This window comes from Sipha flava, unplaced genomic scaffold, assembly GCF_003268045.1.
Source record: "Sipha flava isolate LNK unplaced genomic scaffold, YSA_version1 299_pilon_pilon, whole genome shotgun sequence".
Lineage (NCBI taxonomy): Eukaryota > Metazoa > Arthropoda > Insecta > Hemiptera > Aphididae > Sipha > Sipha flava.
In genome coordinates, this window is record NW_020272971.1 from 325,267 (window position 1) to 351,779 (window position 26,513).

The following is a 26,513-nucleotide window of genomic DNA, read 5'->3' on the forward strand; positions in this document are numbered from 1 at the left end:
CCACAGTTAATATTTGTTGATAGAATTGGCCTCTTGGCCCATCGGAGTTACTTGAAAATTTCAATTAATAATTTATAATATTTTAAATTACATCGTTTTAGTTGAAAGTTAAGTAAATCATATTTTATTCCGTACGTTTGTTGTGCTGATAAAATTAGATTATATTTATTAATCGTAAATAAGTCATTATCGGTGGTATCACTTATTTTAAAATGTAATATAAATATACTTATACACTTTTATGAGCATATTGTTTTTTTTTCAAGGTATTCATTTCTAATTCAGTTTCATCCCTAATAAATGACCTCTTGAAATGGCTTGACTCACAGTTTCCCTAATCTGGATCCGCCCCTGTCAGCACCAACACTTCAGACGTAACCAGTCATCCAGTTCATACGTGCAGTTTCTCAGTTTTTTCATTTTTTTATTAACAATATACTCTATCTATGTTGATGTTAAATGTTTTGAATTAAGAGCTTTGGAAAAATGTCTGCACTTCTGCCCCCCGTAAACCTATTGATACTAATGTCTGTAAGGCACGAACTGCAACTAACATTAAGGTTTTAAATGATACGTATAACATTAAACCATGAAAGAATCATAATTAAAAACAATATCTATTTAGAATAAACCAAATTTGAAATGGTATTTTTAACAGCATTCGACTGACCAGTGTAAATTGAACATGTTATCAAATTAGTTAGGTACACCCGTGGGGTGTGATATCACTACACAAGTGTAGTGTAATTAATGAAATACATAGATGGAAAACGCTATAATATACATTATAATATAAATGGCAATTCATGACGTGTATTATGTATTAAAATACGGATCTGGATAGTACTATAATAGTCGAGATAACAGAATTGAGTACTCGCGGTAGTAAGAATAATAGAAAAGTACCGATTATTATTTGGATTAGGGGCTTTTAGCCAGTGGCGACACCAGGATTTTTTTGCTAGGTAGGGCCAACGGGAGGCCAACAATTATAAGGTAGGGCTACCAAAAATGATATTTTAACAAAAGATAAATACCATTATTTAATATTTTCTGCTTATGAAAAATTACTATATTATTATGTCTAAGGTCAGGTCAATGGTAGGGCCATGGCCTTATCCGGCCCGTCCCTGTCACCGCCAATGGATAAATACCTCGGTTATGGTTGTAAATGCAGGGCCGGCGCAAGCTATGGGTGACCCGGGCGATTGATAATATGAAAGCATAAGAAATATTATTATTTTTAAAACATATATAATTTGTTTATTTGAATTTTTTACTACCATCATTTTATAAATAGTACAATTTTTTTTTGTACAATTTAAATTTTTTGCGCGTGCCACAGGTTCGCCACCTCTGCTATATAATATTTACTATTAAACCATTGAATATGTAGACATTTCAATCGGGAGTCCGGACATAAAAAATATAAAATTATAATTTTTCTTGTATGACTGTATAACTATAAAACATATTATTTCATTCATAAATACCATGAAAAAGCCGCATGTTACAAAGTAATAAGAATTAAGAACTTGTTCTAACTGATTATATTTTGTTACTTGGTAATTTTTTTAAATTTATACAGAGGTCAAATAACTATCCAATTTAAAAACAAGTAATAATGTGTAATTTTAAAGATACATAATACAGATATTAATAATTAGTAAATGTATTGCTCTTGCATAGTACACTTCTATACTACCCGTTAATACATTGCTGACTGTAATTAATAGCGTGGGGTTGTATAATTTTGAACTGTAATTTTTTTAAGGGCAGCATATTTTAATTTCCCCTGGGGCGGCTACATAGGTTAACATGGCACTGGCCTTAGAGCATTTGTCCCATTTGCTTCCCTTTTGGGACATCTATGCATATACATGTATACCATATTTGAAATCTCATGGTGCCGGATTGACTCAATATGTACCCAAATAGTAGGATGGTGATAATAAAGTACATAATAAATATTTATAGTGTAAAGTAACTTTCATCATTGCGACAATTTAAAACAAAATATATAATCAATTTGAATTAATTTTCAACTCAAAAATAATAACTTAAACTTTAAAAAAAAGTATTTTAATGATTTTGATAATCTTTTAGATTTTGATAATCTTTTAGGTACTCTAAAACTAAAATATTGTTAATTTGTAAATAATGAGTTATACACGAATAAAATATATACAACAATGCACAGATAAAATGAGTAACTGTATTTAATTTAATTAATTTTTAGTTTCAAAATCCAATAGTAAATTGTACAAAACTAAATTAATTGTAGTAAAAGTATTAAAAAATGTTCATACTTTATATTAGCGCAATCAAAAGATATTAAATAAAATATTTATTTATCAACTAAACTTAAAATAACATGAAATATATATATATATATATATTCAAGCTTTTCGAATAATTTTACAAAGTAATTAACAAAGCTATTTTATTATAGTAACACATCAATTATATGATTCAAATATAAATAAAAAGAATAACCAAATCATTTTTATGTGTTAAATACAAATTTATATTGTTTAATAGTTTTTACATTTTAAGGTAGTGGGTCACTGAAAAGCTGGTTTGAAAAATAAATTTTAATGGTGTTAACCAACTGGAAACAATTATAAATTTAAATTTATAAATTCTTAAATTATTATTAGATTTATAATAACACAAATAATAAAGCCATATTTGTTTTTTTTTTTTTTAATATGTTAATGATTATTAATATGAAAATATAATTACTATATTCAAGTGGAGAATAAATTGGTAGTTTATAACATTATTTGTTATTATTCTAAATCAGAACTTCTAAAATGTGAATGATTTAACAGGCTCAACTTTTTAACATTCAAAACCTGAAAAAAAAATTAAAGTAAAATTATAATTTAATTTAAAAATATAATGAAATAATCCTTCAATTTCATCATTTACATAAAATACAAATTACACAATAATGAATTAATTTATTTATTTTGTTGGTTTTAAGGTTTTATTCTTTTTGGTTCATACCATAAATTTATCTTGAGTCCTTATTGTATCTTACTCTAACCCAGTGGTTTTCAACCTTTTTAACAATGTGGCACACTTCATCTCCAACAAAATGTTTGCGGAACACCAATCCATATATTATGTGAACCATATTATATATATATATAAATTTGTATGTATGTATGTATGTATATTATTTACAGTCTACTCTATTAGAGGATTATTTATTGTAAAATATATTAATACAATCGATTGACCGCGATGGGTATAATTACAATAAATAATATTACGAGTATATGTATCTACGATTAGTTCGATCAGTTTTCATCTCGAATATCAATAATAAATTGGTAAATACATACTTATAAAACAATTTATAGATTAATCGCGGCATATTTAAGGGGCACTTGCAGCACACCAGTGTGCCGCGGCATACCGGTTGGAAACCACTGCTCTAACCTAAGACAACAATTTCTATTTGGTACAACTCATTAAATTATCCATTATGTTAAATGATTCCTTTATATCAATAAATCTTTGACTTAAATTATATTACTAAAGATTAACCCTAACTCTTTCATAAAATATCTCAATTTTTCTTTTTATCCTTACTAATAATTTTAATTTATGCTACCTTTTACTTCTGAATTGGAAAAATAAAATTTTAAATTTAGTATTAACAACACAGGATCATTCAAAAATTACATTTTTTTGTTTATTAGAATTATAAAATGTATAATGTACAATTATGATACAGCCAGTATTAAAGACTAAAATAATATTTCACTTGAAGAATTAAACATTTTTAATAGACCATCATTATGTCAAAAACTATTAATTTAATGTTTTTTTTTTTTTTTTTTAACAAACTTTCCAGAATGTTAAATTTTTTTAATTCTTAGTTAATGAAACAATGAGAGTCTAGTACAACAAAAATTATCTAATTACCTTTGGATTAACATAAATTGGTCTTCCACCTGAGCTAGCATTTCTTATAAGAGCTGAAAAAAAAATTACTTATTAAAGAATATTTAGCTTATCTTTTTTACTAAAAGTAATACTTTTTTCTTAATCAATAAAACTACAGTTCAACATTTTAAAATACAAGTTATAATTAGAAAAATTAATAATTATTGTAAAAACTTGGATTTGTATGATTATGAAATTGCGTATTTTTTTCTATTGATCCAACTTAATTCAGACCTGGATACAAATTTGATTCATAATTTACTGAATCAAATTACACTATTTTTATTTTTGTGCATTTTTTAGTGCATAAATACAAATTATAATAATATTAAGCGCATAAAAATCAGAACCCAAGTAATAATATGCCATAATGAAATAAAAATAAATTTAGCCAATATAGATTATTTTTATACCTTGAGAAAGCTATTTAAATCTAAATTATATTTTGAAATTTAAAGAAAATCCTATACTAAAGTTTTTTATGGGCATACTAAGAAATTTGGTAGATTACAAATGGAAATGGAGTTCTTTTTTTTTTTTAATATTTGAAAGGAAAGTGATAAGAATGATATACTGTCTAAAATTGGAAAGTTATGCTTAAATGGACAATCAAAGGGTGTAGAAAATGTACAATAAGCTTTATGTTAGAACTTATTGACTGAGAAGATGGTAGATTATCAAGTCATGGTAACATCTACAATAGGGATATTATAAAAAAAAAAAAAAAAAAAAAAAAATGCTAAGAAGCCAGCTAAGAATACCTTGGATAAATATAATTAAGAACCTTCATAAATGTGAATATTGATAAAAAATAGATGAAATCAAATAGGAAAATATGAACGAGTGTAGTTAAGGTATTAATTGTTCTTAATTTATAGTAGATATATAGAAAGACAAAAAAATAACATAATTTTAACTTACCACTTTTGGAAACAAGACCAGGACCAATCTTTTCACGATCACAAGATGCACCAATACGTTCAAACACGGATTTTGAAGAGTGCAAATCTAAAAAGTAGATACAGTAGACATTTATTAATCATTAAAATATAAATATGATCTATAAACAATAAATATAAATTATAACATGTACAAAAATTTAAGTAAAATTAAATTGCTATATAAAATAAAAATCATTTAAATTCAAAATGACTGACATAAAAGAAAAATATTGGTTTAAATGAATCTTAAGTATTACAGAAAAGTGGAAATTCGAATAAAATATGATTTGAAGAATTAGAGAAAAAAAATTATCAAAATATCTGATACAGAACTGTATGAAATAAAAACTCAATTAGACTAAATTACTTAATTACTTTATTATATTATTAATTATTATCATTTGTTATTATTAGATATTAATTAAGTTCCAATTGTTTAAATTCAATAGAAATGCGAGTTTCCCTATATAAAAATGTTAATTTTATTAAAAATACATACTTGTTTCTTCTAGTTTTACTCTCTTTGTGAAAGCACTAGTTTCTTCGGATGGAATATTAGGTCCATAATATGAATCACTTCTTCCTTTAATAGTTCGTTTTAATGATATTTTACTAGTAGATTCACTAGGCTGTTTTATTCCAAGGCGTTTAAATACAGAAGACTAATTAAAATAATAAAATAGTTACTCAATTTGAAAATAAATATATGTATCTCCAATTACTTTTCTCGATTCTGTAGTTGATGAATTATTACTATCAACATTTGGAGTAGTACTGCTAACATCACCAACACCCAAACGGTCAAAAACTGAACTCTTAGTTCGCATCTCAGATGGCGGTGGAGAATCATCATCACTTTCCACAACAACAGGTTTGACTTTTAGTGGGATTTTAGGCTTTGAAATTACCTTCTTAGTGATAATTTTTATTGCATTTTGAGATGGTTGAGTAGCAGTCTTTCTTTTCACTTGTCTTACTATTGTTTCTTCATCTTCTTCGCTTTCACTAGAAACTTTAACTTTTTTGGGTACTAATTTTTTTATTTTACTAGTTACAAAAAAATAAATAAAAAATAAATAATAAAATTTGAATTAAATTTATATTTATTTAGTTACATACCAATTTTTTTTTTTTTGAGGTGTAGGTTCAGGAGTTTCATTGACATTTTTTTTGGTGGTTGAATTTTCACCACCATTAGTTTGATAATTGTCATAAAATCCCTAAAAATAACCTACATTTATTTTTCAATACTTTATAATAAATTTATAGATTAAATTAATAATTACTTCTCTATAAACATCTTTAGCATGTTTCAGTATTCCTATTATATCACCAATTACTGTAATGCCCATTTCTTTTAGAATATCTTTGTCCAAGTCCATTAACATATTAGATTGAATTCGATTCTCATAAAATATTGTGGCATACTTAGATGATGCAAATGAAGGTATGCCAGCATCCGAGAAAAACTTAATCCACCAATCTGAAAAATAAAGTGAAATGGATATAGTAAATGGAGTTGAGTAATTGTTACACTATAATTTACTCATTTTGGTTTAGATGAGTGTATCATGACTGTTAAGTTTAAAAACATTTCAATCAATAATGGGTCTTAATCAACATTAACCAAATACATATTTTAAACTATAGTAATTTAAATAACAAATAATTTTATTAAATATTATTTACATAGCTTTTTAAAGAAATGTTGAAGAGGAAAATAATATAAATCCAGATACCTAACAAATAATAAGTAATAAAAAAATATTAAGTGAAAAATGTATTTTAACTCAATGAAAAGTTTACATTTATTATGATTTAAATTATTAGGTATAAACAACCAGTTTTCTACATAACAATGCTGTAAATTTAGATTATAAGTGATAAGTAAAGACCGGATATAATTGCTTTAAAAATATGTTAAAATTGCACTAAAAAGATGCTAAAATTGCAATGAAATATATTAAAATAACATAGTAAAATCATATCAAATATATAATCATTAATTACTTATTTAAATAATAATAAGGACATCAATATAATATTTACAAAATATATCATTTTTCTGAATTAAAATTTATAATTATATACATCACTAAATTGTGTTCTTGAAAATTGTATCATCTGTTACTTAAAATATTTTTATATAATGAAAAAGTACGTTTAACATCGACACTTGTTATCGATGCATATTTAAAATGGTTTAAAAAATTGGGTGATGTATCTAAATAAACATTTTGATTTTCTGTTATAATCTCAGAGTAAATTTTAATAGTTTTATACCCTTAATTTTTTTCTAAGACATATTTTAATTTATCTTTAATTATTTTTTTCATTGGGACTGGGAATATTTATACTAAATATGTTTAAACTTGTAAGTAATTGACTATTTGATTCTTCTAAACTTGTGAGTTTTGAGGATAACTCAGATAAATATAATTTTAAAAATCCTTAATTACATTTAACTATTTGTAAAAAATTTACGACGTAGTTATATTTTTTATGTAAAATCACTTTGGAAATAATAATTTGTATATTTTATCACGTGAAGTATACAAAAATTGCATTATTAAATTAAATAGGAAGATTAAATAAGAAGTAATTAATCTGATTCTGATATATATTTGATCAGATTTGATTTACTGGGTATCAATAAAAAGTTGCAATATCAATTAAATTCGCTCTTTAGTGATAAGTAAAAATGTCTGATTTGAAATAAAAACATAGAGCAATCTTTTTTAGCAAATTACAACTAGTGACTTTTTTTTATGACAAGCACCAATCATTTTTAATTTGAAAAGTAGTAATATTTTTTTCTTGGATAAATAACCAGATTAATGCCATTTTTTTATGACGCAAAACACGTACAACTATTACATTAAACGTAAAAAAATATAATCTCGTTTTAATTATTTTTTTTTCTCAAAATACATAATTTATTCTTAGCAGGGAAGGCAATACAATGCCTCGAGAAATTATCGGTGTAATCACAAAATTGCACGCGTTTCCAATTTTGTTCGCCATAATGTTTCCATTATTTTTTTTTTTAAATTAATAACAATCGGTGAGTATTGTTTAACCGAACGTCCAATACGAAGGGAACATATGTCCGGGAATCGTGTGGAAACGGTACCTACAAGACAGAGTGCACACGTATTCGTTCAAACACGTTTCTCTGCCGAGAGAGAATTCTCACCTTTGCTGAAAGTGGCCATGGTCTGCACAGGTTCCGGGGTGACTGGCTTGTTTGGAGACAAATGGAAATGGAAATCGGTAAAACCGAACACACTCGGGCGCCGTCGGACGAAGGTACGTGTTCGTACGTAATCGATAACTAGTGAAAACGATGCAAAAAAGTAAAACTGAAATAAAAATAGATTCGAATCGGTCACGAGAGTGGTGAGGGACGGGATCCCTTGTAACAGAACTTGATGGGATCGAGACGACGGCGAATGTTCGGATTTCAATTTTCAATATCAGCTCACATTTTGATAGGGGTACTCACGTCTGTTTACGTTTTGTCGAGCAACGGCGGCCACACGCAATCAGTGTCGACAACGTTGGTCGTTCCCAGTGCCACCGACGCAGGTGTCCGGGCGAGGAGATCGAAACACTTCGGCAACGTCGTCGCAAGTCCGAACGGCGTTTGCGTACGACGGTGAAGCGATCAGTCGACCGCGAAAAAAAAAATCCCGTCTCACGGTAACACCTATCGATTTCGCCGTGCTCGTCTAACCTACGACCGAAAACGTTTTCCGACCTGAACAATAGCGAGGAATCCCGTCGTTCCGCGCCGAATCTTCTCCACTTCGTGTATCGATGTATAGACTCCGAACCGATTTAACGGATGGCTGTACGCTTTACATTATATTTTGTCCCAGTGATTTTCGATTGTTCTCGGCGAATCTAAGCGTCTTTCCTGGTTCGTACTGTATACCTCGTTTTTTTCGAACGTTTCCGAGTGCCTTTCCAACCCGGTGTTGGGACATCGTTCGTCGCTCTACACCCTCTACAGTAAGTAATTCATTGTAATACGTATAACGAATGACATCACACTGCTCTGTCAAACACGTATCGTTGTCCGTTTGTGAAGAGCCGTTGCACGTCCTACCCCTGATGTCCATGTCCCGGTCTTCCGGTTCGTCCAGCGGCGGATCGCCGTCGCCCAAGTACGAATTTTCTGACGATTCGGATTCCGATCAGAAGCGTCGTGGCACCAGCAGCCGACCCCGTCGCATGCCGACCAGCAACAGTAAGAACGCTGTGGCAGCGCGTATGAACCGCATAAAACAGAAGCAGTACGTTAAGGACCTGGAACAGAAGATGTCTAGGTTGAAGCGCGAGATGAGGGCCACCAAGAGGGAGTTGAGGGAACGCGAAAAGAAGTGGGCAAGCAGTCGTCGACAGGTGGCCTACTTACGTGGCATGATTGCCAACAGCCATCAGATTGGCAGTCTGTTACGCAACATACGTTGGAGGAACATCGTACCACAAGGTAGTAATGTCGACAAGACTTTAAACGAGTTAAACTCTGAGACGAGTATTGACTACTTTCCTATAACCACGAGCTCTAGTCTGTTTGATGGTTCTTTTGATTTGTTAGAGGATAGAGTAGACAACAACTGTCATCCTATAGAAGAACCTCTTCAAGACGATGAAGACAGGGCATGGTACAATGGTATCAACCCGTCGACCACTGAGGTAGGTGTATGCTTACACGTTTCTAATAGAAGAGTATCTGTTGAGTTTTGTGATGAGTGCTCTGCCAGATTTTATGATGATCCATTTGCACCACTAATTTGATTTTTTTATATATTATGTAAAATAATGTGAAAATATTTCTATTTTAATTTTTTTAATTGAAAATGTCTACATATTATGAAAGTAATAATAATTATTTTTGTTCAGTAGAATTATTTTACCAATCAAATGTTAATTAGTGATGTTACTAATTCAGCATTTTATTTAGTTTATAAGAATAAGATAAACTATTTGAATACAGAAAATTGGTCATGCTTTTTTGCTTATAGTTTAATGTTGTACATATAGTTTTGGGAAACTGCTGTTTAAATTATATTATAATTTGATAAAATATAAAATAATTTTAATACCTTGGAACAGTGGTCTCCCAAAATGTATAGAACCAAATGATTATATTCTCATTATTAGATAATGGTTATTTTGAACAATTTCAGCTTTTTCAAGATATGGTCCCATCTAAACATGTGTCAATACGCACGATGTTACCATAGAAAAAGTTATGTGCTTACATATCTGTGGCGTAAATGATTTTATTAATTGAAAATAAAAGGTTGGTACACTAAACATAAATTATGAATTAATTATTTCTTAAATTAAAAAAAAAAAAAAAAAACTTTCTCGGTTAAACTTTTAAATTTTGATCTCTTTTGAGTTGGAATTATACGTTCATTTATGCTACTATCTAATCGTAATCACTTCACAATTGCTACTAATTTATGTTGATTTTTTAGAAGCCGTGATCTTGCATGTACAAATATTACATGCCAATTATTCAAATTAGACATGAGGTAAGTTGAGTTTTATACAAATATTTTAAATTATATAAATACTTGAAGCAATTAGTGTGACCAATTTTCTTATTAAGGACAGTGGAACTATACAATGTTATAACATAAGTGATTTTTGTTTGTTTCCATAATTGCTTATTCTTTAAATTTTATTTATACATTTATAATACATTTTAAATGTTACATATTAATTCCAATTTAGTATTATAATGAAAACTTAATATTTATATTACCATTATGTAGAAATATTTCTAATAATTTCATACCATTAACATTTGGTGCAAATCACTTTCAGTAACATAAGTGTTTCAGTGAACAAGATAAATATTTTTAATGTTTTTTTTTCCATTGTCCTTGGAAATTTATATTATTTATAGTAACTATTATTTAAGACTTACGGTATATTATGTACAAATACACATTTAAGCATCAATATTTTTTGTTTTATTTTTAAAATTATAATCTTGTATTACATTTAATTTTGTATCAAAATACTATAGGGCTTGTTGATTATCTTATTGTTTACAATTTATGTAAGTAAAATGTTATTTTTAAATTGTAAAAAATTATAAAATAAAATTGTAGACTTTTAAAAATTTTAAAAGTAAATAATTGTTAATGTTATTGCATTATTTCCTTTGTTATGTATTAATTTTAACTGCCAATTAGATTTGTAAGTATTGAGTTTTGATGTGGGTATTAATTAAAATGAATTCACGAATACATTTGAATAGATAAAATTGGATATACATCAATTTTTTAAAATGAAATATATAGAGATACTCACTCTTTAGGATTCAATTTATTACTGATAGAAATTGAATACCAAAAAGAATTTTTTACCAGTCACGTTGATAAATTATACTTATATTTATGTATTTATAACTATTTTTTTGTTGTTTTTCAAGTGTCATTTGGGTTTTTTAACTTCTTAAGTTTATCTTCAATCGTCATTGTCAGTCTATAATTAATTGAGAATAGTTGTTGATCTTGATTCAGTTGTATGCGAATATAATATTTTAATATTTCAGCAGTAATATTTACACTACCAGAATATTGTAGATAGTATAATGACGTATTCTAACATTTTCTAACTTATATTTAGTTAGTAATAACAATAAACAAAACATACTTATTACAAACATCCATAGGCATAACTTGGAAATTTATTAGGGGGAGGGGCAAAGATATAATTTCATATCGAACGAAAAGGCTGTCTGAAGCTAAACGCTACTTTACTACCTACATATTATTATATAAAATAATTAATTTTCTAACATTATGTTGGATAAGCGAAAGTTTAAAATTAAGAATAAAAAAAAAAAAAAATGTTATAGTAATAGCTATAACTAGCTGTTTTGTACTTAATTTAAAACAAGGTATGTTAAATGTCAGAAGGGGCTCTGCCCCTCCTAATTTATTCTAGGGGGCAATTGCCCCCTAGAATAATTTACACCAATGCAAACTTCCATGTGTTTGGGTGTAGTGTAGGCAATCTCGAAGAATATTTTGATATTCGTCTATATATTTTCAAATAACTAGTTGGTAGTTGAAAATTTATTTATAGACAAATAGTAAAATGGTTGATCTAATTTGTCATTTATGATAGCCATTTATTGGTAGAGAAACGACCACTGGTAAAAGAAATAAAGTATTATTTTAAGACAACCAAGTTTTACATTAAGGGGATCGGTGACGTGCAGTTATTTTAGTCAAAACATACTCATCTTTTGACCATCCTACCGATCGACCTAATAAAACGAAAATATTTCTGAAAACTGATTTGAATTCGTTATTGTGTCTACTTGAGATCGGTCAGTCCACTTTTCCCAATTTCACCCCCGGCCTTAAAAACTATAATTTAATTTGAATATTTTGAAAAGTTAATTATTCAGAATTCTTAAAATGTGGACTAACCGATCTCAAGTAAACATAGTTACGAATTCAAACAGATTTCAGAAATATTTTTGCATATTTAGGTTGATCGATAGGATGACCAAAAAGTACATAGTTTTTAGTCAAACACACTTTCTGAATTGTTCACGCGCGCGACGGTGCGGAGGTGACTTGTACGGCACGTGCCGCGTGCGAAAATGTTCTTCCACCACTATTCCATCTCAAATATCGTATGTCACCGTCTGCGATGGTTTACTTAGAAATACTAATAGCCTATTCAAGGTACTGTTACTGTACAGTTATAAATATCTTATATATATATATTTGTATATTGATAATTTGGTATGAATTAAAAATAAAGAAATATAAAATAAAATATTCTGAATAATTTGTTCGTTTGAGAATGAAACAAAACGTCATTACTAAAGTTGTTTCCCTAATGTAAAATATTAAGACGCGTTTTCGTTTTTAGATAGTTTATATAAAGTATGACTTTTTTTACTGATAATAATTTTGGTAAAATGGGAAATAAAAAATCAAGGTTACCTAAATTGAAAAGAAATGGAGGAAATGTTTCATCAATTGTAAATTGGCAAACACATCGCATAAAATATACAGTAAATGAATAAACTAAATTAATTTTTTTTATCATTACTAGGGCCCGAAAGTTCATGTCCTTAAAAACCATCAAAATATGCATACAAACAGTGCCGTAATAGACATTTTGCGCCACTGCGCAAAAAAAAAAAAAAAAATGGCGCCCCTCTAGGGGCCTACCCAAGGAAAATATAGAAGATAGTAGAAGATAGATCCTCATGAACTTTTAGATATTCTAAAATGTAGTAGGCACGTCACCGCACGCGATAACATAATATGCCGTATCATTATAAATAACCTATGTTTATTGACATTACAACAAATTTGGGAACTAATATTAGGTATAATAATAATATTCTGGATCAATGATAGCTATATTGCTATAAATACATTAATAATATATATATATTAATAAATTAAATACATTAACATTAATTTATGATACTATTATTAAAAACAAAAAAAATAATTTCTAAAGTTCAATAATTCACAAGTGAAAAAATCGGACTGAAAATAAACACGTTTGATCGGACGTCGGATCGGGAGTCGCCAGGAGTCGTCGGATCAGAAGTTCCGTTACTAGTGTAGGCACTTACATTACAATATAGGTGTTTGTTTTTTCTCCGACAATCGGGCGACGACGGATCCGATCGGAAGAAATACGGATCTAATGTAGGTGCGGCCTAATACGTAATGATTTTTATTGTGTATTATTATACATTTTTGTAGTTATTTGTCAATTAGCAGATAAGAAGTAAAGCGGGTAATACATGGTGTAGACGTGTAGTGCGCGACACGTACACATACTAATAACCAGGGCTCGGGACTTAATGTGCTTAAAATCTTAAAAATATACGTATACATACCATTTATGGTATGCACCATAAAATATAAAAATATGCATTCATTTTTAATTAAAAAAGACGTACTAATACAAATTTAATTTAAAAATAACATATCTTGCACATACCTACTACTAATACCAAATTCCGAAATAAAACCTCTCAAGCGACTAATTTGTGATTGTTTTTCTTTTGGCATATTTATTAATTTAAGAAAATTATACCACGAAACGAGCACTAATAATTAACAGACACGAGCCACGAAAACAAATACGAACACGAAGACAAACACGGCAAAATACGCAGTAACGCAATAACAAGAAAAGGATCGTCGTCCGTGGTTCGTCGATTACCGAATACTGGCAAATAAAATAATACTTTGAAAACCAGATAAATAAAAATAAAATTTTCTTCAGAGCTAAAAATAAAATGGGCTCCTCAAATAAAATAAGTGAAATAACGCTATTGAGTATTGCCCTATCGATATTATTGCAGACGAATTCATATAGATAAAATTGATTTAGAATGAATAATATATCAGTGCGTTTAGTTTTCTAAATAACATTTTTATAACGTGTCAAAAATGAAAATTTTACATTAATATTTTTGATTTACGAGTAAATTATCAACAATTATTTTAAAATATGTAGTTTAAATCAATAAATCTTAAAAATATGCACAATAAGCTTTTAAACTTCAACTCCAAACACCATAATACAAATTTGTACCATATCAGATTTATTCTATTTACTTCCCGAATAAATATGCAAAGTCCTGAGCCCTGCTAATAACCATTCACTGCGCACACAGTCACAAGGCACGCACGCTCTTAAAATATTGCCTATACGCAATTCCTTAAATATACACCACCACCGATCCCAATTGTGATAAGATTTCAATATTTAGATAGATAACAATCTAGTGTTTTTATACTTGTATGGTATAATTTTTATATTTTCAAAAATTAAATTTATAATCACACACTGTCTAGACAAGGTATTGGACATAGAACGAAGCTCTAGTATTTAAAAGTTTTAATTTTTAATTATAATTTGAAGTATGTTAAATTAAATTTATGCTCAACTAAGTATTTCATTTTTTTGGTCTAGTTTAAATACAATTGTTCCAGAATATTTGGAAACCCTTTTCATTTTTAAAGGTACTCGATCCGGACTGATTTATCTATCCAAAATACACTTATGTTTTGCCAAATGTACTAACTTACCCAATGATTGGATAAGACATAATAAGACATTAAAAACATGATTGTCATGAGTTTTCTTCAAAAGGACTCAATTTTTGAATTTATATTCTTAAAATCTTGAAAAACTAAGAAATTACAATAAAAATTATATAAAGTTGAATAAACAATTTGAAAGTGTAAAAAAGTCAATTTCAAGTTAACATCATGACTAACTTAAATATGTTTTTAGAAGTTCTATGACATAATGGAAAATGGTTTTCAAGAAAGCATACTTATGCATAATCTAATTTATAACCAACTAATAGGAGAAGGAAGCTCTAGCATTCTTAAAAAATATTTTATCCAAACCTTATTTATTATTTAACCTTTGTTTCATACAGAACTAAAAAAAATTGAATGTACCAATAATATACTAGGACACTTTGTAAATCACATAGTGGATAGAATATGGAGGAAATGTTCAAGTGGTTCTGTCGTCCCTAATACATACTTAATTAATTATATTAATAAATATAGTTTTCATTAAAATAGGAAAGATTTAATTTACCTGAGTACTTAAAACTGATCAATGTTTGCTAATATTAATTAAAACTGTAAGAACAACACAGATTTCAAGAAATATGATCTTTTAAACTTTAATTAAATAATAGATAAAATTATTAATAAATATAATTTACATGTACAATAAGTACAAATTAGAGAGAGAAAATATCTCTGTAAAAATTGTTTTTATGACTAGAAGGGTTATTTATCATGAGCAAAGGAAGGATACAAAGATAATTAGTTTTGATCACCAATTAAACATGGCTCGTTCTTTTAAAATCCTAACACTCCAGGATGACCATTCTTTACCAGTAATCCAAAGTTCGTTAGATGATTCCAAACCGGCAAGTATTGCAGCACCCTTCCATGTAACAATTTGTGGGTCTAAATCTTTTGGTGAGTTAATAATTTCAATATGTCCTAAAGTAAAATGTCCAAATAAATAAGCTGTACTAACTCTACGAATGCATAACATTTACCTCCATAATAGACTTGTTGTGCGTTCAAAGATATTTTGCTTTTTAACCAAGCACATGCTCCTTCAAATTTAAGTCCACCACCCACAACTAATATACTGCTATACATTTTTCGTTTGATGTCATCTGAATCTAAATATTAATTTGGTGTTAAATAAAGATTTTTTTCATTTGAAGTCAGTGCAAACTTACTTAATCGTTCAATACTTTGTACAATGACTTTATCAAGACTCTGCGGTCGCCCTGTTTCAATTTCAAAATAATTGCCTGCCGTTTCAATTTGATCAACACATAATTCGTCTTCTGTGTTGTGGGCAATACTATTATCAGCTTGTGTTTCAGTTTCCATTTCACGACCAGTTCCTCGTCTCTAAAAATAATAACAAAATATTAGGGCATATTTTGAAATTAAATTCTTATAAAAAATTATATTACACTAGTTTCTCTCAAGAACTCTTCATCATAAGGATCTTCAGGAAGTGACTTTGATCCTTCTTGAATCACATAATGGTTGTTATCTGTGATACCTAATAATGTTGGATTGAACATTCCTAATACTGCAATCATCGCTTCATCACCGACCTAATTAGATGTAATATAAATTGAGTTGTAAATTTCATTACCTTAACTGTACATCTGTTACCTGTATTATGTATTGAACTTGTTTTTTGGCAGGTTTCATTACAGTTACTGTTTTTTGAACAGCACCACATTTATCCAAGTTTAAATGACAGAATTTTTGTTTTAAACTATCTAATAATATAGCATCATAATGACTAGTCATTGGATTGCATTCATGGTATGGAAAACTGCATTTTTTAAGTAACCAATGAAACGTCTGGGTAATATTTGCTAAAAATTAAATTTTTTTGGTAAAATCTTAGAGAGATAATTTATACAATAGAATTTTATACGGTAAAAAGTAAATCATGTTATACTATAAAAATTAGTATATTAATATTAAATTGGTTTCAAAAAAATTTTAATGGCATTTTTAATATACTACCAAATACTAAATTATCACTTGAAAAAAGTTTATACTGAATATTTGTTAAGTTACCTCCACCATAACGTAATCTTATTCTTGTGCTCGTTTGAGATATACCATCTTCTACACAACTTACAGATGTTTTACTATGACCAACATCTACAACACATGCAAAACCCAAACCAGCACCATAAGTTGCTGCAACATGATCCTGAAATGAAATGAAATTACGTAAGAGTTTTATATAATACAGATTAAGATAAAAGGTAGTTTTAAATTTATGTATTACTTGTATGAGAATGCAAGCTTTAAACTTCATACTTAATAATATCATCGACATCATTTCTCTCACATGGACTCTATTAAAAATATCTGGTATGATTAGGATTACTTTGTAATTCTACAACACAAAAAAATATACTTATATTAGTAAGTAATAGTTTATTTTTAATATTCTTTAGAATGTAGTATTTGACTTCAATATGATAACAAAAACATGCTATTGTCAAAAAATCAATTGGGCTCACGTGGAACTCTGATGTCTTAATGTCTAGTAGTTTGTTGATACAATGTGTCCAGATTGTTTCAAGATCTCCTAGAACAGCTGTTAATGAACCCCCAATTTGGCCATTAACATTTAATTCTCCGTTAGATATCGGAAAGAATATATTATAGACCTTTTCAGGATCGATATTGAAAATCTGAAAAATAACAGGCGATGAGACACTATTACTACAAATGAGTACAGTAACATGACATACATCTTCGCCATAGATTATGTCAGCTTCGGGCGCATAGCTATGCGGCGCAGTGTCCTTATACTGAGGTACAGCATTACGGTTAAAAGCGGAAATCTGTTGCGGAGGCGTAGCGTATCTCCTGTCACCATTTGACTGCAAACTCGACTGCAGCATGTGAGATGCCTGCAATCTGTTCTCTTCCATGATGGCCAACGTCTCGGGGTTCTACAGTGTCAAATCGTCGAAACGCGTTAGTAACAGGGATGTTAATTATGTTACCGGTGCGGGTGCGCAGTCTTTGCGGAACATACTTTGTACGGAAACGTTGGTAGTATGCGGTCTTCTCGGACAACCTCTCCGAGCAGACTGCTACGGGCCAGACCGTGTATGTACTTGTGCGGCGCGACATCGCTGGCCCGGCCGATCCTCAGGTACAGCGAGCCGGGATGTATGACGATGACCGAGTTGGACGTCGTTCTTTCAGGCTGGAAAAACACGGGTGACAGAGAGAAATAATGTTGCAATGAAAAACGGTGTGTGAACGTCAACCGTAGCACACGTACCTCGGGATGGTTTTCGCCTCCTGCGTTCGGCATGCCTCCGGCCGGTGTACAAAACAACCGCGTTGCGTATTGGGTTTCACTTTCGCGCGGATTCGGCGTCGCGAGTAAGACGATCAATCGGAACCAGGCAGCACATCGTGGCGGGCCAGGCGATCCTCCGGCACGACGTTGCGACCAACAACGGCGGAACGGTGCACGTTAAATATTTCGAAAACCCGATCAGCAGCAAACGACGACGACGACGACGATGATAAGGATCGGACGAGGACACGCGGTATCAGTCTCCGTGACGGTTGCGTCGAGATAGAAGCGCGGGACCGAGAGCGCGAGTGTTGTTGCGGCCGAATCCGTTTTTCGAATCCGAAGGCGATAACATGCAATCAGACTCGGTGATAGCTGCATGCGATATCGGGTAATGACTGATTACATTTAAGCAATGTGATAAAATAAATTTCCTAGAGATGGGAATTATGACTCACTTTAGTGATTCAATTCACTTAAATGAGTCATTTCATCAACTCACTATTGATAAGTCAAATCATATCTTAACCAAGTCACGGTTTGAACCTAAATCTTAATGAATCGAATCAAATCTATAAAATTTTAAAATAACATATTTTTAGCTGATTTATAATCACTCATCAATTATCACAGTTATCACTTCATCAGTAATCATACTTAAATTCACTTTTCAAGATTAATATTTAGTATTTACTAATTAATGGAAAAGATTGTTTATTGAGTATTAAGATTTTAAATATAAATTCACATATAAACGCTGTTGACGGGTACTGCCACTTTTGTAGGGGGGAAATTGGGAAGGTAGGATACATATGATCAGTTCCGTCTTTACTACGTGGGTACGTGCCCAGGGTATTGGGACAAAATATCCAAGTCAAAATATTCAAGGTTAAAATATCCAGGGATAAAATAACCAATATATAGGACAAAATATCCAAATAAAAAAAAATGATAAAAATCTGTATTATTAATACCCGTATAATTTTTTTATTTAAATATATTGTTGTTTATTTTTATATCATATTTAACATTAATAATATTTTATAATACAATTATAAAATAATATCATCTTGCTGAGGGCCCCGAATAATAGAAATTATAACTAAATTTAAGCTGTAACGTATTAATAAGATGACTTATAAAATGAACTTAGGTGAATAAGAGTTAAATACTCGTAAATAATGAATACTTAATTGTGTGAAATTACATTAAGTATCTTATTTCTTATCCCATTATTTAATTTTTTTTATTGCCTACTAAAAGATCAACTAAGCTTCATGAGCCCCTGCATATAATGTTATTTAATTTATATTTGTAATCAACGATAAACCAAAGAGAGAGAATTGCTGGAATGGTCGCCAACATTCAGAATCGGATAGGCACCCAATGAAGAAGAATATTATATAATATATAATATATTATATAAGCTTATAATGTGGCAGGGTAAATGAGTTATAATTACAAATCATCATAATGTTGTTTGGTATGCATGTATAACGATAAAATATACACATATAAAAATAATATTCTAAGAAATTTAATTACTTAAAGTAATAAATATAGTTAATATCTATAATTCAAAAATATAATATTACATTATTAGAATTTATAATCCTAGGAAGGAAATATAACGTATAGATTATAGACAACAGTATCACGGTTAATAGATAGTTTAGATAATATATCTATTTAAGTATTAACCGTGCGACAGTATTACGAGAGAACTAACACTGAACTTATTGATAAGATGAAAATTTCAGATTTGGGATTGATGACTTGACGGATTCAATTCATTTACAGGCTTATACGAGATATAGTTCAGTTGTTTCAATACAGTGTTGGTACTGAATTGTCAAGTCTCTGATTTAGCGATTTTCTATGTTGGTACTGAGTTACAGAGTCGCTGATTTACGATACATTAATTTAATTCATTCAATTCACTAAAAATTCACTCATGAACTACACATCTCTAAAATTTCCTATGTATCCCGGTTTCCATACCGGTGTATACTAGTTGCGGTCAAAATCAAAAATTACGTACTATATAGTTGTGGTCACCCAACAAAAAGGTTACATACTAGTTACGGTCAGTGGCGTATCCAGGGGGGTTAGGGGGTTATAAACTCCCTGAAAATGTTTAGTGTATGTATATTGTCTATTGATTATAATAAAAACACACAAAATTCAAAAATAATTTAATGTTACATTTTTTATAACCCTCCCTCAAAAAAAAAAAAAAAAATTCTGGATACGCCACTGGTTATGGCCACTCAAAATATATATCTAGTATATATGGTATATACCATGCTATTTTATTTACAAAAAAGTTTCAACATTTTCTTTTCCTTTTTATAAACAGACTTAGAACTGTCTACACTATTTTTATTGTGTAGGTTCGAAATCACTGAAGACTCTATTTGGGATATAGTCAGATAAACAACCTTTGAGGTGGTCTTGTACAGTCTTGTACGCATTACAAGGCAATTTACTAGGCAATAACGAAAAAAACAAAGGTACGTATGTGATGCTTTTGTTTTTATATCCATGTATCATAAAACAATTTTTAAAAGGAAAATGGCAACTTGAAAAAGTACCGTCCATAAAAATTGAATCACATTGTTTTTGAAAAATTAATGTTTATCTGATTCGTAAGACATATTATATTGTTGGGAACATCGTTGATAAAAATCCAATTTCCATTATTATTGGTTCGCATTTTATTAATTACGTTAGGAAACATCAAATGTAATTGTTAAAATTCACGCGGCAACTTAGGGTGAAGATTCATTCTTGCAGTGTGTATATTTTTTCTGATCAATATAACGCCATTTGACCCCAGTACACTGAGTACTGTACTTGACATCTCAGAATGAATAATTTTGGAGGGACGCTCGCTCAACTGCTCCACTGCCTTACGTTTAACACTGTTACTAACCTTTTGCCGTACCATTGATTGGTGATCATCTGGTTCGTGATTATACTACTATTGCAGGGGCGTATACAATGGGGGATGTGGTGGTCAGTTCCCCCCATAGGTCTTTTAAAAATTGTATAAAATAGTGTTCTTGAAGTATAGAAATTATAAGGAAACAAAAAAATATTGGAAGGATTTATTGTAAATTATTATTTTGACATAATCAATATATATATATTATTATTATTTAGTATTTAAATGTGCAAGTACTTAAATTTAGGAATTTTCCTTATATAATAATTTGTTTGCAACTGATCCCCCCTCCATACAAAAGTTAAATGTACGCCACTGTACTGTTGGACTGTATAATTTCATTTATTTTGTATATAAACTTTACAGATAAGTTATAGGTATAGATACGACCGCGACTAGGATATTACTTATAATTCGCGTGACCACAACTGTTATATGTCCTTATCTCAAAAATCGTCTCTAACTGCAACTCGGATGCAGCCTTCCATACGGTGCGGCGTGCCAAACGGGTCGTCGTTGAAGCATACATAATCAGTAGCGTCATTTCAGTTTTTGATAGGGGGGGGGGCAACATTTTTGACCGACCCATACTACCGGGGGAAATATAGAGTTTCACTCACACTTTTTAACTTACACTTAAGGTACATATTTTATTTATTATATTATTGTAAACTTAAATTTTTGCAAAATATAATTTTGTTTTTTATAAACATTACCTAAACAAGGTTAGCTAAATCTAACTTAATTCTAAATTAATCTAAGCTGTAAGTGGATATATTCTATTTTTCATTTTTGAAAATGCATCTACTGCATCATCTAAACTGATTTTTGCAGCAATATCACTTCCAACAGCTATAGCCAACAAATTACTCAGCCGATCATTTCTCATTGTCAAGCATAGGCGTGCGCAGCAGGTATGCAGGGTATGCAATTGCATATCCTAAACATAGAGCCTTCTTTCCAAAATTACTTAAAATAAATAAAAATTATGATATATTCGGTCTTATGTATATTATGTGATTTTGTATTGCATTATGATTTTTATTACATTTTTATATTTAGTCCCAGACAGTTTAATTAATTTTTGAAACACAAATCATATGCTATAATAACAATTTGATGTATTAATGAAATGAAGAAGTACAATAATTCAAGTGAGATAAAATAACTATGAACTACAGAACAAGAAATGGCTATAAATTAAAATCACGAAAATATTATTGGTGATGTTAAAAACTCAACTGTACGCAGAATCGTTTTATGATTAATTTCAATTATTTATTAAATTTATTTTGTTTTTCATTTAAGTATATAATTACGGTTTTATTTATTTACCCTATTTAAACGTATCACTCAAACCATTTCAAGGGTTACGTATTTAATTTTTTTTTTCCTAATTTATTTTAAATTTTAATTATGAAGACAGTTATAACGATTAAGAAATGGCTATTCCAGTCACTTTTTTCGGGAAAAAAAATTAAAATTTTAAATTAAATAATTGTTAAGATCAGAATTTTAAACGCTTAAATTAACTTTCAGTTTTAGGGGGGGAGGGGTAGGCAGTGGTAGCTTTTTGCATACCCTGAAATAGAGGTCTGCGCTCGCCTATGATGTCAAGCGCGTAGATAGGTTTTAATTAAAAAATAAAAAAAAACGTTCATTGGAAGCAGTTGTTACATCCAAAGTTAAAAGAATATGTATAATTTCAAAAGTTTCAGTAAAAGCTATAGGAAGTTCATTTAAAATTTTAGAAATAGAAAAAATATCACGAATTCCATTGTCTCATTCTTCATTATTTTAAGTTTTTTGTAGATAACAATTCAATTTGTAGTATTAAATTATCAATTTTAAAATGTCTGTAATGATTAAAGAAAGACAATAAATAGGGATTTTTTGAATTAAAATAATCAGGACTAAAAGATAAGAAAATATTATAAGTAAAAATGATTTCATTACTAGAATTGCTGAAACAATGGATAAATTCATTCAAAAATCTAATATTCTTGTAAAGTTTTCATGTATCTATTTATAGTTTATACCAATTGGCAATTACCAAATATTGTGGTAATAAATAATTATCTAGTACGCAGTATTTTCAAAAATTTAAAAATACGCTGGACTTTTCACAAATAACGGCTTATGGCTAAAAGACAACGGCCGGCCCTTTGGGATGCTTTTTAATCAGACAGGGGCAAATTCCCACCTTGCCCCCTCCCCCAAATAATGCCACTGTACATAACATAATATCGTTGTTTTTTTTATTTGGTTTTTTATTACACACCAACGGATTTTTTTAGAAATCTCACTTGCCGGGCGATCCACACATTTCACGTTTTATTTTATAAGATTTCCGTACAAAATATTTTTAAATTAAAATTTTAAGCATGAGGCCTTGGGCAAATGCCCCGTTTTATCTCCCCCTAACCCTGGATTTGCATTGCGGTTATGTTGCGAAATTGTAAAATTGTCGGATCAGACATCCACTCTGTCTGACTGTTGGCGTTCATAAGCAAGAGCGGAACTGAGGGGTGGAAGACGGGGAATACATCTTCGGACGTAACATTTTAGAGGGTGTAATAATTCTTGTTATTAACAACTAGTTGGATGTTTTCAACTTTGTTATGTAACCGATTTTGGGTTCAAAACTCAATAAGTACGATTGCATGTTAATTATTAGAAAAAAATTGTCAAGAAGAGTATTCGATTATAAGTATCTGATAGGGCGTAATTTTAAAATTTTCCCCGACCGTGAAAATTCCTAGTTCCATTTCTGTTCATAAAACTTTCATTTTAAACACTGGTAAATTGAATACAACAGATTTTCTCTCGATGTGATCGATAAAAGAAAACAGGAATACGACTATCCGAACGGTCACAAGATATTTTCATTAGTCTCGGAAAATTAAACGTTGACGAAATTAGTTGTTTTCTGAAATTATTAACCGTTATGACCTGAAAAATAAACTGGACACTTATAACATGAGCATTATGTACACATTATAATAATGATTTCAACTGTTATTCATTAATAAATAAAATAAATGTCCATATTTTTTTTATTATTGTTATTATTATTTTTTGTTCTCTAAAAATTAGTTATCCAATCCTATTACAAAATGTTAAGGTAACGTAGGAGTATGAACTGCCATTAGATACAGAAACTTTCCCACAAAATCATTTTTGAAAACAAACGAATCTCAAACGTATAAGAACAATTTACCGATTTAAGTAACCCGTCCCTGGTTTCACCCGAGCCCTGTATCTCGCTCCTTTTTACTATTGAAACATGGATGTACAGTGCTTAAATGCCAGTTAACACTCCCACCCCATTTATCCCATTTGTTCTGATAAGTACAGGATAGAAAGACTATATCGTTTATTCTTATCAGCCATAATGCAACTCGGGTCATTTAATAATATTATTGTACTATATTTTTGATAATTTCATCGTAGTTCTAAATAACGAATCCAATATTTATTATTTATTAAATTCAAATATTTTACTGTGAGGCAAAGGCGTGTGCACAGGACATATTCTCGGTGTGACTGGGCGCTACCAGAAAATGTAATAATGTTGTTACTATGGTCAACATAAATACATGAAAAGTATAAACCGATAATAAATAATATGCCTATGTTGTTATTATAGTTTTTTTCTGTCCATTTGATTCTGTTGTAAAAGTTCTACTAAAAGTAATGAAGTGAGAAAATTATCGACAAAATGGTTACATACAATTTTATGATATATATGATATCTAATTAATTGATATAATTATGAAAACTTATTTAAAGGCAGTGTATGGATTTAATTATTATTTGGTATTATCTAATATTGAAAGGTCTTAGACAAGATAAAAAAAAAGTTTTCGTTTTATTGAGCTTTTTTGTACTTTTAAAATGTTTTTAATGATCTGTTCAAAACTTTTACTAACGTATACATCCCTAAATAACTGGAAAGATACTGTTTTCGAGTGTAAGTTCTGTATTGTTTGACCACAAAAAACAGTTTGTGAAACAATTTTCAGTTGTCATTATTTGTAAAACAATGATTTTGCTGTACTTCAAACTTTCTTATTATGCATATATATAAATTATATTTAAACAGAAGAATCAAATCTTTCGAATTGTTTACATTAAACAGAATGCGGCATGAATTGAAAATGTTCAATCCATAAAACTAAAACAATTATTGGTTTTACTCAGAGAAATATAACCACTAGACTAACGGGTAATATTGTTCCTGAGTATTTTTTCAATTTTTTTTAACTATGCTGAGAAATTCTTAATCCGTGTCGAATTCATGCGATATAAAAATTTGCGTGTCACTGATTAATCAGTCGTATAAATATGATCACAGGCGAAAGAAATAGTAAGATTGAAAAAAACATTGAAGACCAAAAATGCGCTTGTTCGTCCAGAAAGTACACACAAGTCGTACGTGTAATCGTTCGAAGAGTAGTTGGCTGCAATCAGCGATGAGGGTTTCATTGAAGCAGCTGCTTCGTAATTAAAATGGGGTAGGCAGCAAGTAGCGTTGTGTGGCAGAAAAGTCTAGTACAGAATTTGCGCATTTGACATACAATTGTATTACGTGTATTATTTTGTTTGTACCCGTTAATTTTAATATTTACGGATTAAAGGACTTGGGGCGGATATTCGATACACGCAACTGCTTCGTTGGAGAATAAAATTCACGCTGTCGTTGGCTGCAATATATACGCAAGTGCGGGCTTAGTTGAGAACCTGCTACCAGAGGCGTATATCCCTGTGTGTAAAAATTGCTATACGTATTTGAATTAGGTGGGTACTGCCGTTGTGGACGATTGTGCGATACCGTCTTGTATGTTACTAAACGAAAGTACCATAGTGGGGCGTGTTCGGAGAAAACGTAGCGTCGGTTTTCCTCTATTTCAGATTATATTTGGACGCAACATGCATTCGACTTCGATGCCATCAGTGGATCAACCGGGGTCATGGGCAACCGATGATGAGGTAAGTCTGGGGGTTCTATAACTGTTTAAGTATTCATGGACATTTCTTTTTCTTTTAATATCGTCGGCTAATTAATTACTAATCATTAAACGCGCTGCTCAATTATTTCTTGTTAAAATGTCCTCCAAGCTTACGCTTATGATGCAGCGCCCTTCGAGTCTCGGGGTTAGACATCGCTATCTATCCCGGTCGTTGCGCTACTGAGTGCCACTGCCTGTGGTACACATTAAGACTGACCGTCGTTGTTGACGTTA

The 26,513-nt window shown here is 30.0% G+C and overlaps 3 protein-coding genes across 6 annotated transcripts; 1 reads left to right on the forward strand and 2 right to left on the reverse strand.

Moving 5' to 3' along the window:
- Positions 1 to 2,687: 2,687 nt before the first annotated feature.
- Positions 2,688 to 8,379, reverse strand: LOC112685939 (uncharacterized protein C19orf47 homolog). Of its 2 annotated transcripts, XM_025558001.1 has the most exons (8): positions 8,098 to 8,379; positions 6,188 to 6,384; positions 6,025 to 6,121; positions 5,624 to 5,958; positions 5,401 to 5,563; positions 4,882 to 4,968; positions 3,940 to 3,992; positions 2,688 to 2,858 (listed from the first exon to the last, which is right to left on the reverse strand). In XM_025558001.1, exons 1-8 carry the CDS (start codon positions 8,114 to 8,116, stop codon positions 2,793 to 2,795), a joined length of 1,017 nt encoding a protein of 338 aa, XP_025413786.1. In that variant the 5' UTR covers positions 8,117 to 8,379; the 3' UTR covers positions 2,688 to 2,792. The 2 variants fall into 2 exon arrangements, with proteins under 2 accessions (XP_025413786.1, XP_025413787.1); XM_025558002.1 differs by lacking the exon at positions 8,098 to 8,379 and having other exon boundaries at positions 5,624 to 5,955; positions 6,021 to 6,121; positions 6,188 to 6,311.
- Positions 8,380 to 8,643: 264 nt separating this feature from the next.
- Positions 8,644 to 10,580, forward strand: LOC112685940 (CREB/ATF bZIP transcription factor-like). 3 transcript variants are annotated; one of them, XM_025558003.1, is made up of 3 exons: positions 8,647 to 9,602; positions 10,097 to 10,212; positions 10,394 to 10,580. In XM_025558003.1, the coding sequence occupies exons 1-2, from the start codon at positions 8,946 to 8,948 to the stop codon at positions 10,151 to 10,153; spliced, it is 714 nt and encodes a 237-aa protein (XP_025413788.1). In that variant the 5' UTR covers positions 8,647 to 8,945; the 3' UTR covers positions 10,154 to 10,212; positions 10,394 to 10,580. The 3 variants fall into 3 exon arrangements, with proteins under 3 accessions (XP_025413789.1, XP_025413788.1, XP_025413790.1); XM_025558004.1 differs by lacking the exons at positions 10,097 to 10,212; positions 10,394 to 10,580 and having other exon boundaries at positions 8,644 to 9,396; positions 9,505 to 9,758; XM_025558005.1 differs by lacking the exons at positions 10,097 to 10,212; positions 10,394 to 10,580 and having other exon boundaries at positions 8,829 to 8,915; positions 8,995 to 9,759.
- A 5,102-nt stretch (positions 10,581 to 15,682) lies between these two features.
- Positions 15,683 to 18,661, reverse strand: LOC112685972 (actin-related protein 8). Its single transcript, XM_025558047.1, has 11 exons — positions 18,300 to 18,661; positions 18,048 to 18,221; positions 17,758 to 17,961; positions 17,524 to 17,697; positions 17,286 to 17,396; positions 17,069 to 17,207; positions 16,652 to 16,860; positions 16,444 to 16,590; positions 16,201 to 16,378; positions 16,012 to 16,140; positions 15,683 to 15,952 (listed from the first exon to the last, which is right to left on the reverse strand). The coding sequence occupies exons 1-11, from the start codon at positions 18,330 to 18,332 to the stop codon at positions 15,780 to 15,782; spliced, it is 1,671 nt and encodes a 556-aa protein (XP_025413832.1). The 5' UTR covers positions 18,333 to 18,661; the 3' UTR covers positions 15,683 to 15,779.
- Between the last annotated feature and the right edge of the window lie 7,852 nt (positions 18,662 to 26,513).

Bases quoted from the DNA above. Each gene is read 5' to 3' on its own strand.
- LOC112685939 (XM_025558001.1), bottom strand. The intron at 5,959-6,024 runs ATTGGTATGTAA...TTATTTATTTTT, and splicing joins TACACCTCAAAAAAAAAAAA to TTGTAACTAGTAAAATAAAA. The intron at 3,993-4,881 runs GTAAGTTAAAAT...TTTTTTTTTCAG, and splicing joins TGGTCTTGTTTCCAAAAGTG to CTCTTATAAGAAATGCTAGC.
- LOC112685940 (XM_025558003.1), top strand. From the start codon at position 8,946: ATGACATCACACTGCTCTGTCAAACACGTATCGTTGTCCGTTTGTGAA. The intron at 9,603-10,096 runs GTAGGTGTATGC...GAACAATTTCAG, and splicing joins TCAACCCGTCGACCACTGAG to CTTTTTCAAGATATGGTCCC.
- LOC112685972 (XM_025558047.1), bottom strand. From the start codon at position 18,332: ATGCCGAACGCAGGAGGCGAAAACCATCCCGAG. The intron at 18,222-18,299 runs GTACGTGTGCTA...GTGTTTTTCCAG, and splicing joins GAGGCGAAAACCATCCCGAG to CCTGAAAGAACGACGTCCAA. The intron at 17,397-17,523 runs GTGAGCCCAATT...TTTGTGTTGTAG, and splicing joins TTAAGACATCAGAGTTCCAC to AATTACAAAGTAATCCTAAT.